The sequence below is a fragment of the Anthonomus grandis genome, chromosome 12 (genome assembly GCF_022605725.1).
Source record: "Anthonomus grandis grandis chromosome 12, icAntGran1.3, whole genome shotgun sequence".
NCBI lineage: Eukaryota > Metazoa > Arthropoda > Insecta > Coleoptera > Curculionidae > Anthonomus > Anthonomus grandis.
The window spans coordinates 2,809,652-2,822,694 of record NC_065557.1 but is presented as its reverse complement, the minus strand read 5'-3'; the positions used below and the strand labels follow the sequence as shown (position 1 = coordinate 2,822,694).

General features: G+C 34.5%; 2 protein-coding genes across 4 annotated transcripts; both read right to left on the bottom strand.

The window, feature by feature from the left end:
* Positions 1-1,187: 1,187 nt before the first annotated feature.
* On the bottom strand, positions 1,188-11,983 carry LOC126742746 (coiled-coil domain-containing protein 42-like). Of its 2 annotated transcripts, XM_050449535.1 has the most exons (6): positions 11,740-11,983; positions 11,477-11,678; positions 11,142-11,380; positions 8,949-9,036; positions 1,476-1,640; positions 1,188-1,418 (listed from the first exon to the last, which is right to left on the bottom strand). In XM_050449535.1, the coding sequence occupies exons 1-6, from the start codon at positions 11,877-11,879 to the stop codon at positions 1,242-1,244; spliced, it is 1,011 nt and encodes a 336-aa protein (XP_050305492.1). In that variant the 5' UTR covers positions 11,880-11,983; the 3' UTR covers positions 1,188-1,241. The 2 variants fall into 2 exon arrangements, with proteins under 2 accessions (XP_050305492.1, XP_050305491.1); XM_050449534.1 differs by lacking the exons at positions 8,949-9,036; positions 11,142-11,380; positions 11,477-11,678; positions 11,740-11,983 and adding exons at positions 1,822-1,974; positions 2,034-2,207; positions 2,351-2,952.
* Positions 8,220-8,952, bottom strand: LOC126742757 (uncharacterized). Of its 2 annotated transcripts, none has more exons than XM_050449547.1 (3): positions 8,820-8,952; positions 8,602-8,760; positions 8,220-8,537 (listed from the first exon to the last, which is right to left on the bottom strand). In XM_050449547.1, exons 1-3 carry the CDS (start codon positions 8,841-8,843, stop codon positions 8,316-8,318), a joined length of 405 nt encoding a protein of 134 aa, XP_050305504.1. In that variant the 5' UTR covers positions 8,844-8,952; the 3' UTR covers positions 8,220-8,315. The 2 variants fall into 2 exon arrangements, with proteins under 2 accessions (XP_050305504.1, XP_050305506.1); XM_050449549.1 differs by having other exon boundaries at positions 8,602-8,757; positions 8,820-8,927.
* Positions 11,984-13,043: the final 1,060 nt, after the last annotated feature.

The following is a 13,043-nucleotide window of genomic DNA, read 5'->3' as shown; positions in this document are numbered from 1 at the left end:
TTCTTGGACATTGTTGTCAAGTTTTCACTCTAACTTAAAGATCTTTTAAGTTACAAGAATTTTCCATATATGAAATTAATCTCTAAAGAAGGCTTCAACTCCCAATGAAAACTTCGTAGGTGTGCCTGGAATAGTTTCTTAATTATCTCGCTTGAAAGTTGATATAACCCTCGAAGATTGCCACTGTTAGAGCTTTAGATCCTGGGTCATAAATTCCACTCTGACTCAGAGAGTTTTCAAGCTACAAGAGTCGTTTATATACGTAATTAATGTGTAAAGAAGGCTTTAACACGCAATAAAAACTTCATAGGTGTGCCTGGAATAGTTTCTCAATTATTTCGCTTGAAAGTTGATATAACCCTCGAAGTTGGCCACTTTTATAGCCTTAGATCCTGGGTCATAAATTCCACTCTAACTCCGAAAGTTTTCAAGCTACAAGAGTCGTTTATATACGCAATTAATGTATAAAGAATGCTTTAACATTCAACGAAAACTTCATAGGTGTGCCTGGAATAGTTTCTTAATTAACTAATTACTGGTTTAAACCTTACCTAATTCAAAATAATATGTATGCATATAGGTATTTAAAAATAATGTATTTTTATTAAAGTTAATTACATATGAGTAAACAGGTTATCAATTAATACTAATACAAAAAGTTATCAAATAGAAACAAATTCTAAGCAAAATCACTTCTGAGACATGCATTTGCTTGCCAATTTGGGTAATTTCTGAAGTGTGTGGTAAGATTTCCATATTAAACAGCATGATATTATTCATTCTCCTCTGTCGATCCGCGACCTCTTGCATTAAATCATTGCTGTCGTTGACCTGGGATTGAGAAGTACTAGGTGGTATATTATTGACTTGCTGTTGGAGATCACTGACTTTATCAATAGCCTCACTAAATTGGGTGGTGTTGGCTTCTAATGAGCTAAGTTTTCCCTCCAGAGATTCAATACGCCTCTGAAGAAGCAGGATGAGCTTTAAGCCCTTAAGGCAGAGGGTACAAAAATATTTTAAACTCCGTTTATTCTTCAATTCTATGACTCTGATCTCCGAACTAGTCAGATCTGAACATTCATAATAAAATTGTTTCCTACAGCCATCACAGTCGACAAACTTATGTCAAGTATGGCAACGATTTTTTTATTTTGAACTAATATTACATAAATAAAACGCAAAAATTATTTACCCTTGTATATTAACTAATATAACATTAAAAAAAAACCATAATTAGTTCATTTAGTAGCCGCCTTCGTCGCTTTTTTCTTAATCAATTTATTCACTTTATTCAGCTCAGTGAGCGTCCGGTTGATGTACATCATTTGTTCCTCCACATTGTCCTTCTTGATTTTGACCGGATGCTTCTTCGACGAGGCCATATGCACGTACACGTTCCATATGGAATTTTTCACCTAAGAAAAGTGACGTTTACAGGTGAAAATCAATTATTATTCCTGACAAATATGTACCGTGTCAATTTCCCCCATCTGTTTCACGGCGTTATTCTTGATTTGCGTGACTAGTTCCTCGGATTCCAGGGCTTTTATGTTGGCGTTCTCGTAACGCGCCTGTAAGTTCGCTATCTGGTTGTTCAGGCCCATTATTACGAAGTTTTTTTCCTCGATCAATTTCATCTGTAAGAAATGATACGATGAGCTTAGCCCGGTCCTGATCACTAAAGTTCGCCATTTGACAGATAAGCCGTGCGTTAAATGTCACTTGTCAACTTCATAAGTCGTTTGGACAGGGCCGTAGTAAGATTAAATTATTATAGTAGTAGTGAGTTGCATGTATTATTTGACCGAGTTGAGTTACCATACGAGTTTTCGCCTTTTCCAACTCGTTCATGCCGTTCTTTTGACGTTCGATTAAAAAGTTTTTTTGCTCGCCCAGTTCCTGGAAGCGCGAAATCAGGTCGCTTATGTAGTTGAAGTTGGGCGTTACCTCGCAAACTTGCTCTAAATATTCCTTTAAAGAAATTATTAAAAAGTTTAAAATATTAAAGGTTTAGTAGGGCTTCGATATACCTGATAACCCGAGTGTTTTACTATATGTCTTTCCATCGTGACCTGTATTTCTCGTATTGTTTCTATTCGGTTCGTTAAATTGTCTATTTCCTCTTGTCTGAGTTTTATGTTTTTCTTGTGGGATTTTATCGTTTTATGAGCCCTTTCGCGTTTTTCTACATTCTCTAAAACAAACTAAAATATGGATGGATTAAATATTATATGTTGACATAACCTATAAATACGCGATCTGCCCTCTTTACTTGTCAATTGAAACAAAATGGCCGCCAAAGGGCAGTAAAGCAAACAAAGATCATATTAAGGAATTTGATACTTGCCTCATTGAACAAAATAAAATTTTCCTTTAATTCGTTCTCTTTCGCTTCCAAGTCCGCCCACCTTTGATCGATGATTTTTCGCGCTTTTTCCATTTTCACGCGAGCTTTCTGCAGTCGCCGCTCAGTGTTAAAGAGCTTAATTTGATGGTTAGTGAGGTTTCTCGGCTGTTCCGGCACCAGCAACGTTTCCAGAGGGCATTTCTTGACCGCACTGACAATCTGCTCCGACTCCCTGAACTTCCTGACCAACTTTTCCGGACGTACTTCCCCAAGGAATGTCCCGTCAACGTTGCGCTTATCCATATCAATCGTTCGCTCTTCGAATGCGTTTTTGTTCAAAGCCGGACGCGAGGTCAGTCTGTAATTTCGCGCCAACAAGTCCTGGTCCACCATTTTCGCACGGAAATTTCAATTTTCCTTCCTTAAATTGATTGAGTTGGTGCATTCGGTTCGGTCCGCCCCCACCCACTTATTTGGAGAGAGAGACACTTAAATTTCCAGTGTATTTCCGATGTGGTTCTACGCAGGCATAAAGTTTAAAGGATTTTTATCCCCCCTGAAAGTGACAACATAACGTATAATGACACTTGTTTAACGTGACGTCTGCGCACGTTTGACTTTGGTCAAACATTAATTAAAGGCATCGTTCCACTATACAACTGAAACTCGCCAAAATAAATAGCAACGTGTGGGCAACTATAATAAAATTTAAATCATAAAGAATACTTAAATGTTAAATTCCCTTAAGCTATAGTAAGCTCTACTGGCGAAAAATTCCTTTTTTTTATCCGTAGGCTTGTTTTGTTATTTTCTAGTGGAACATTATTAAATAACTTTTTAGCTACATATTCAATAGAGCCACGTATAAGTTCAGAAAGCGGAATCGGCAACCTCAGCAGGTAATTATGTCGAGTGTTGTACTAATTACCTAATTATTGTTTCAAGAATAAAAAAAATAATACAGGGTTTAAAATATTAGATACCTAAATACCTAATAGCCCTTTTCTGCAAAACAAATATTGAACTACAGGTAAAAATGGAATTGGAGCATGAACGTCAAAAGCAGATCCCATATTGAAAAATGCACATCTGGCAAATGAAACAGCTTAGATTAGTGGCAATAACTCAAAGGGTATATAATAATAAATTTAATTAATATTTAAGGAATTTTACTGCGATTTATACTTGATTGTGGTCTTAAATTATTTCTGGGAGTTTTCTTAACATTTCAACAAAATTTCATTCAAATCCCTTCAATAATAAATTTTTTATTCAAGTTTTTGTAAATAACGTCCCAGTGTAGCAAAACTCAAAAAATTGTTTTGGGTTCCTTGGCTTATAACTCGCGTTTTAATGAACCGAATTACTTCATTTTTGCGTTACAATAATACTAGTACCTTTTGTAACGTCTCTAAAAAATTTCAGTTAAATCCCTTTAATAACAAATTTTTTATTTAAGGTTTTGTAGCTGGGGTCCTAATATAGCAAAACTGAAAAATTTGTTTTAGGTTCACTGGCCTATAACACGCGTTTTAATACTCCGATTTACTTGATTTTGATTTTAAGTTATTTCTGGGAGTTTCCTTAATATTTACACAAAATTTCATTCAAATCCCTTTAATAATACATTTTTTATTCAAGTTTTTGTAGATGGCGTCCCAGTGTAGCAAAACTCAAAAAATTGTTTTGGGTTCCTTGGCTTATAACTCGCGTTTTAATTAACCGAATTAGTTCATTTTTGCGTTACAATAATACTAGCACTAAAATGATGATTTTTTTACTCGATCAGGAGATTATACATCATGGATAATTAAAAGGTAAGTAATTCAAGGCAAATTTAATTACGAAATAATAGGCTGCAGAACACATAAGGATGGACGCAAAATTTGCGAAATTGTTCTTTTTTTCTCGTGGTGTTCTGATGTTAATGAGGTTATTAAAGACACTGACTCAAAATTTGCATTATTGGCATCTAAAAACAACCAACATCTTGACTCTATAAAACTTTCTAGAAAGTTTATTTAAAAAATCTCAAAAAGAGGTCAATAATCTTCCATGTAATATTAATAAGATGACATTGTATCAAGTGCTTTCTGATTTCTAAAAAATAGCCAAAACCAATTTCCTTAATACTTGATTATTTATTTACTGTTCAATCTACTACTATACTGCTGAATTGGTAGGGCGTAATTCTTTGGTGAATTTGTTAAATTTGTATTGACCTCTTATACATTCTACTTTAAACCTTTGCTCTTTTGTTTCTGCTGCTATACTTTTTATTTATTGACTCTTTCGTTGCTAATTTATTCACAGTTATTAAATTTATAATATTCACCAAAGGAATTCTTATGGAACTTTCTTATCTATAGGAAGTATTAATTTCTGATTTCTTACTGATGCAAGGCCTTTGGCCAAGTACAATTTTAATATAAAACTATAATAAAGAATATTCTGCTTTTTGCACCTAGAAAAGGTTTTTTTATTTTGTTTTTCTTTAATTAAATCTACAGTTCAATGTATCTACTTACACATCATGATCCTGGACAAATATATAAAATTTGACAAGTGCTTGCCGGTCAATTGAACGAACAACATCTTAACACTACATTTCACCTTGTTTAAAGTTGTTCAAAGTGTTATTATTTTATATTTTTATAAATAATTATAGAAAGTCACTATAAGATAATATATGTGCATTTTCATAATTGAAAAACAGTTTTATTTTCCTTACACCGCATATATAATTATTTATAGAGGGTGTTTCCTAACTACGGTACGAAACTATACAGGGTGAATCGTTAGGTCGTTTTATGAAAAAAAGTTCCTATGAACGTATGTCGGGAGTTGCTTTGTTTCTGAGATACAGGGTGATGTGCTGCTTCGCAGTTTTCCGCACCTGAATGAAACAAATTAACGCATTGTAACTTTCTAAAAGTTCGAAAAAACTGAATCGCCGTCGGATTAATACAATTACCATTTTCGCTTCGAATTTTTCCAAAATGGTTTTCAAGACAATCTTGATTTAATTTTTTTGTAAACAGATAATCATACCCTGCAGTATCACGAAGTTAATTGAACAAACTGATAGTACTGTTAATAGATATTTTAAAACTTTTAATGAATTTCATTTTTTTAGTGACTTTCGATTTTAGAGAGGTTCATGGTAAAAACAACCCCTAATATCCTATACTAAGGGATGAAATGTTCACTACATCGGGCAAAAATGTTTTAATAAGTCTCGAAATGACAAGACGCGACGTTTAAAAATTGCCAAACAAAGAAACAAACCCAGATATTACAGTTTAGTTTGAATCTATAGTAATATTTTGCAGATAATATTGTCAAGAGCATTATTAAAATAATTTGTTTAGTTCGAAGTAGGTACTTATCGAACGGAATCCTTGAGAAATCAAAAAAATCTTTTCTTAGAATTATAGCCTTTATTAACGCAGTTTTTTACTGCACAAGTGCAATGTCCTTTATTTTCACTCATTTCTACTACTTAACTATACTTCTCACTAAATCCAAAATTTACACAAAATACGCTACGCCTCTCTCTGCTACACAAATAACACTAAACCATAGAGCAATTAAAAGTATGTTAATATTCATTTTTTAGAAAGAAAAAAATATATAGTAGAAAAAAATCGATACGGGGGGGTATACCCGAAAAACCAAAAAACCCAAACTTTGGAGGTCGATATCTCGGCTTCTACCGGTCCGATCTGGCAAATTCCAACGGTTTTTTCTTAGTTTCGTCTTTCTGAATCCAACGAGACCATCCGCAAGGTCGTAGCTCTAATAGTAGCTAAGATATCGCATTTTTGGAGCCCATTTTTGGCCTCAAAAACGAGGTCGAAAAACGACTTTTTCCGAATTTTCAAAGTGCTGTCATTCAGTTAGTTTTGCTCGAATCTCATTATAACCCGGTATTTTCGTAATGTAGGTGGTCTAAAGAAGACGATGGTATAGTTAGTTCGATTTCGAAAAAAAAAAATTTGGTGAAAAAAATCGATACGGGGGGGTATACCCGAAAAACGAAAAAACCCAAACTTTGGAGGTCGATATCTCGGCTACTACCGGTCCGATCTGGAAAATTCCAACGGTTTTGTCTTAGTTTCGTCTTTCTGAATCCAACGAGACCATCCCCAAGGTCGTAGCTCTGATAGTAGCCGAGATATCGCATTTTTGGAGCCCATTTTTGCCCTCAAAAACGAGGTCGAAAAATGACTTTTTCCGAATTTTCAAAGTGCTGTCATTCAGTTAGTTCTGCTCGAATCTCGTTATAACCCGGTATTTTCGTAATGTAGGTGGTCTAACGAAGACGCTGGTATAGTTAGTTCGATTTCGAAAAAAAAAAATTTTGGTGAAAAAAATCGATACGGGGGGGTATACCCGAAAAACGAAAAAATTCAAACTTTGGAGGTCGATATCTCGGCTTCTACCGGTCCGATCTGGAAAATTCCAACGGTTTTGTCTTAGATTCGTCTTTCTGAATCCAACGAGACCATCCGCAAGGTCGTAGCTCTGATAGTAGCTGAGATATTGCATTTTTGAAGCCCATTTTTGGCCTCAAAATCGAGGTCGAAAAATGACTTTTTCCGAATTTTCAAAGTGCTGTCATTCAGTTAGTTCTGCTCGAATCTCGTTATAACCCGGTATTTTCGTAATGTAGGTGGTCTAAAGAAGACGCTGGTATAGTTAGTTCGATTTCGAAAAAAAAAATTTTTGGTGAAAAAAATCGATAAGGGGGGGTATACCCGAAAAACGAAAAAACCCAAACTTTGGAGGTCGATATCTCGGCTACTACCGGTCCGATCTGGAAAATTCCAACGGTTTTGTCTTAGATTCGTCTTTCTGAATCCAACGAGACCATCCGCAAGGTCGTAGCTCTGATAGTAGTCGAGATATGGCATTTTTGGAGCCCATTTTTGGCCTCAAAAACGAGGTCAAAAAGTGACTTTTTCCGAATTTTCAAAGTGCTGTCATTCAGTTAGTTCTGCTCGAATCTCGTTATAACCCGGTATTTTCGTAATGTAGGTGGTCTAAAGAAGACGATGGTATAGTTAGTTCGATTTCGAAAAAAAAACATTTTTGCGAAAAAAATCGATACGGGGGGGTATATCCGAAAAACGAAAAAACCCAAACTTTGGAGGTCGATATCTCGGCTTCTACTAAACCGATCTGGAAAATTCCAACGGTTTTGTCTTAGTTTCGTCTTTCTGAATCCAACGAGACCATCCGCAAGGTCGTAGCTCTGATAGCAGCTGAGATATCGCATTTATGGAGCCCATTTTTGGCCTCAAAAACGAGGTCGAAAAATGACTTTTTCCGAATTTTCAAAGTGCTGTCATTCAGTTAGTTCTGCTCGAATCTTGTTATAACCCGGTATTTTCGTAATGTAGGTGGTCTAAAGAAGACGATGGTATAGTTAGTTCGATTTCGAAAAAAAAACATTTTTGCGAAAAAAATCGATACGGGGGGGTATACCCGAAAAACGAAAAAACCCAAACTTTGGAGGTCGATATCTCGGCTACTACCGGTCCGATCTGGAAAATTCCAACGGTTTTGTCTTAGTTTCGTCTTTCTGAATCCAACGAGACCATCCGCAAGGTCGTAGCTCTGATAGTAGCTGAGATATCGCATTTTTGAAGCCCATTTTTGGCCTCAAAAACGAGGTCGAAAAATGACTTTTTCCGAATCTTCAAAGTGCTGTCATTCAGTTAGTTCTGCTCGAATCTCGTTATAACCCGGTATTTTCGTAATGTAGGTGGTCTAAAGAAGACGCTGGTATAGTTAGTTCGATTTCTAAAAAAAAAAATTTTGGTGTTCATTTCTCTATGCACTAAACAACTTGAAATTACCCCGAACTGACGCTAATGCAGCCTTTTCCGCCAAAAGGCGGGATTTATAGCCTGCGCGGACCCGATCGGCGCAAACCGTTCCCGCCAAGAGAGTTGTGAAGCTATATGTTATTGTATGCTGTGCTAGAAACTTTCGGATCAATGGACGCCCTCAGGTCTCTCTCCTTCATCTCCACGACTCTCTTATTGATAATTTCGTACTCCCCAATTGCTTGTTTTATGGCTAAAAGTTGCATTTCCACGTTGTTTTGGTGCACGGGTTTCGTATTCTTCCTCTGGCATATTTCCAGGTACATTTTAAGGCAGGATTCTTTAATGGCAACCTTGAAATGTTTCATATGGATAAATGCACGTGTACGTTTTGAAAAAAATTACCTAAATACGTACGGTATTAATGAGTTTTTCGGTGGTATTCAGGACGCCGTACTTATGTATTTTATCCCACTTTTTACATTCTAGTTGCGCCTTTTCGTATCTTTCATGTAGGGCGTTCATTCGGTTGTACATGGAAGATATTTTAATAATACTTTCTTCAGTGAATTTCTTCTAAAAGTTTACGTTTCTAAGATTTATTGAGGCTAATTTAAGGGGATCGGATCACTTACCTGGTAACCGCTGAACACGTGCATTTATCAACACAGCAGTGCATTAAACCACATTAGAAAAAAAAAACATAAAAAGGCGAAATAATACATGCAATTCAACTTTTAGGTTATGAACGTTTAAAGTCTTACCAAATTACTTTTAGCCTTTTCGAGTTTCATCATGTCGGCCTGTTGCATGTCGTTTAATTCCTTTCGGGCCCCGATTAACGCCTCATATCTAAAAAATTCCATTTTTCATGCCAAAAATTAACTTTTGGCGCCAACATTTTCAAAAGCAAACAATGCGCTGTCACTGTCAAGATTGGGATGACGTCATGAATGGCTTAACATTTTTAGGTTATGTCAGTATACAGGAAACGACAATTTATTAAATTAGTCCATATGTCCGTTGAAAAATGCCCAAACTCGCATGATTAAAGCGAGTCAACTTCCCTAAGTAATACTCGTTAACAGAATTATATTTATTTAATAATTAAAATAGTCACCTTACTACGGTACTGTTTAAATTACTGTTGACGTTGACAAATGACATTTAACGCATGGTTTAACTGTCAAGCGGCTAACTTTAGTGATCAGGGTCGGGCTTATTTTGACTATACCTGACAAATTACACTCTAACTCAAAAAGTTCTTAAGCTAAAAAAATCGTTTATATATGAAATGATTCTATATGAAAGGCGTCAACTTCCAGTGAAAACTTCAGAAGTGTGCCTGGAATAGTTTCCAAATTATCCTGCTTGAAAGTCGATATAATAATCTAAGATTTTTAATTTTTTTAGCTTTGGACTATGCCTCACAAATTCGACTCTAACTCAAAAAGTTCTTGAGCTAAAAAAATCGTTTATATATAAAATGATTCTATATGAAAGGCATCAACTTTCACTGAAAACTTCAAGAGTGTGCCTGGAATAGTTTCTAAATTATTCTACTTCAAAGTCGATACAATAATCTAAGATTTCTATTTTTTTTTGGCTTTGGACTAGGCCTCACAAATTCGACTCTAACTCAAAAAGTTCTTGAGCTAAAAAAATCGTTTATATATGAAATGATTCTATATGAAAGGCATCAACTTCCACTGAAAACTTCAAAAGTGTGCCTGGAATAGTTTCCAAATTATCCTACTTGAAAGTCGCTATATTAATCTAAGATTTTTATTTTTTTGGCTTTGGACTATGCCTCACAAATTCGACTCTAACTCAAAAAGTTCTTAAGCTAAAAAAATCGTTTATATATGAAATGATTCTCTAAAAAAGGCGTCAACTTCCAGTGATAACTTTAAAAGTCTGCCTGGAATAGTTTCCAAATTATCCTGCTTGAAAGTCGATATAATAATCTAAGATTTTTATTTTTTTTAGCTTTGGACTATGCCTCACAAATTTGACTCTAACTCAAAAAGTTCTTAAGCTAAAAAAATCGTTTATATATGAAATGATTCTATATGAAAGGCATCAACTTCCACTGAAAACTTCAAGAGTGTGCCTGGAATAGTTTCTAAATTATTCTACTTCAAAGTCGATACAATAATCTAAGATTTCTATTTTTTTTGGCTTTGGACTATGCCTCACAAATTTGACTCTAACTCAAAAAGTTCTTGACCTAAAAAAATCGTTTATATATGAAATGATTCTATATGAAAGGCATCAACTTCCACTGAAAACTTCAGAAGTATGCCTGGAATAGTTTCCAAATTATCCTGCTTGAAAGTCGATATAATAATCTAAGATTTTTAATTTTTTTGGCTTTGGACTAGGCCTCACAAATTCGACTCTAACTCAAAAAGTTCTTTAGCTACAAAAATCCTTAATATATGAAATAATTCTCTAAAAAAGGCGTCAACTTCCAGTGAAAACTCCAAAAGTCTGCCTGGAATAGTTTCCAAATTATTCTACTTGAAAGTCGATATAATAATCTAAGATTTTTATTTTTTTGCCCTTGGACTATGCCTCACAAACTCGACTCTAACTCAAAAAGTTCTTGAGCTAAAAAAATCGTTTATATATGAAATGATTCTCTAAAAAAGGCGTCAACTTCCACTGAAAACTGCAAAAGCGTGCCTGGAATAGTTTCTAAATTATCCTGCTTAAAAGTTGATAAAGAATTCTATTTTTTTTTTTGGACTATGCCTCACAAATTGGCGTTGACACATAAACCTCAATTTTCTTAAATAAAATTTTACAAAAAATCCTAATGATTTTTTACACAATCAAACTCATCCAATAAGCGAATTCTGACAACTTTGACAGTGACAGTAATTGCTGTCAATAAGCTTATAAGTTCTACCGCTAGATGTCACCGTTAAGTTAATAGGAGACTGATTTTTTACCTTTTTAGTAAGTCGTTGATGCCCGCGATAGATTCTTCCTTTTCGACCACCTGCAGCAAAAACTCCTCGTAAATGCGGTACTGAGAGATTTTCTTATCCATTTCGACCTTAACGCTGCAGATGACTTCCAGTTTCTTTAAGAGTTCCTCCATCTTTCTCTGTCGCTCCTCCTTCAGTTGGTTCTGTTCGGTGAGTTTGTTTGCTGCACGCTCTTTCTTCTCCTGGTTTTCTTTTACAAACTGTTAAAGAAGATTTTTTTGTTTTTACTGGGAAGCTATATTAAACCATTTATTTCCAATAGATGGCGACACCATAAACATATATGACAAACCTACTTGATTAAATCGGACGAAATTTTGTCTTAAACTATTCTCCTTTTCCTGCAAATCGTTCCATTGCTCCTTCACCTTTTTCCTTTGCTCGTTGAATTTCTTCCGCATGTTTTCCAATCGTTTAGTGGTTTTGGCGAGTTGACGTCTCATTAAATAGTTTGTTATTTCCACGTTGCGTTCGATGTTGTCCCCGTTATTGCGGTTTCTAAATCACAAGACCGATATTAATTTGGGAAAATTATTCAAATTTTTTAATGAACTCTTACGCCAATCTTCGTTGTCCCGCGGTCTTTAACGAGGTCAAATATTCGTCGACGCATTTGTAATTCGGCTGTTTGCTAAAATAGAAGCGGTCGAACACGGTGCCCACTTTGAAGTTTTTCACCGTCGGTCCCGTTGATGACATGGTTAAAAATTCGCTATTTTTCTGTATAATAATGTATAAGAAAATGGATAAAGTTTATTAGGAACAAATTATGCCAAAGTCACATTTGAAAGGTTGGGTCAATAATCAGTTTGGTTGCCTTGGGAACGATTATTCGGTCATAATTAATCCAATACGGCACTGTCTATACAATGAGGTTAAAAAAATTCAAATTAGTATTGCTTGGAAATATAATGACCTCATTCCTAGTAGAGCATTTTGTTTAATACATATAGTAAGACATAATTTACAATTATATAGTGTGAGTCGAAACATTTCTGTTCGTCTAGGACGTTTAATATTCCTAAACAAATAAATAACCCTCAATCATAAAAGTATAACATAACCTATCTTTCAGTCAAGTTTCACTGAAAACGTCACTTGTCAAAAAATCATGGCGGCCAAAATGCAACGAAAAATTAAACAAAGAAAAAAAAGGAGACGCTGTATATATAATATTTGGCGCTAAATTCAAATATTCAAATAAATAATATTTTGAAAATATAATAAACAGATCAAATCTTCAGGGTAAAAGCACACTTGTTGCATGCTTTGTCAATATTTTAAAGGTCAAAACACATTCAGGGTTACGTATTAAAAATATTTAAGTCTGATTAAATTTTAGTTATGAAAGCAATGCAATCAATAATTTAACGCGTAATCCTACGCATTTCCTAAAATATATAGAAAAACCCTTGACCATTTTAATTACAGATTTTGCATATAAATCTGCTTATTTTTAATAAAGTGGAAATTTATGTAAGTATGTAACAAACGCTTTTTTATTAAGTATCGCAAATTGCCGCGTAAATATTCAAATAAATGTGACGACACATCGTTGACAGTTCGATGATCTGTTTGTGCCCTGTTGCCATGTCTGAAGATTTTCTGCTTAGAACTGGAGAAAAAAATCGTGAGGAAATTTATGCCAGCTTAGAAAATTAATCATATCCGAATGTTTATATTATATTAATTAATAATAAAAAAGGCCATTTATGCATGAAACTACAAAGTAAATGACATGACAAATTAACATACCTATTAACATCATACATAGTATTATATAAATATAATATACAATATACAATTATAAACAAGTACTTTTAAAGAAAACGCATTTTTTTCGATTAATAAAATATAAATCAA

Bases quoted from the DNA above. Each gene is read 5' to 3' on its own strand.
- LOC126742746 (XM_050449534.1), bottom strand. From the start codon at position 2,743: ATGGTGGACCAGGACTTGTTGGCGCGAAATTACAGACTGACCTCGCGT. The intron at 2,208-2,350 runs GCAAGTATCAAA...TCCATATTTTAG, and splicing joins ATTTTATTTTGTTCAATGAG to TTTGTTTTAGAGAATGTAGA. The intron at 1,975-2,033 runs GTATATCGAAGC...ATTTCTTTAAAG, and splicing joins TAAAACACTCGGGTTATCAG to GAATATTTAGAGCAAGTTTG.
- LOC126742757 (XM_050449547.1), bottom strand. From the start codon at position 8,843: ATGCACGTGTTCAGCGGTTACCAG. The intron at 8,761-8,819 runs GTAAGTGATCCG...GTAAACTTTTAG, and splicing joins ACGTGTTCAGCGGTTACCAG to AAGAAATTCACTGAAGAAAG. The intron at 8,538-8,601 runs GTACGTATTTAG...AAACATTTCAAG, and splicing joins CCGAAAAACTCATTAATACC to GTTGCCATTAAAGAATCCTG.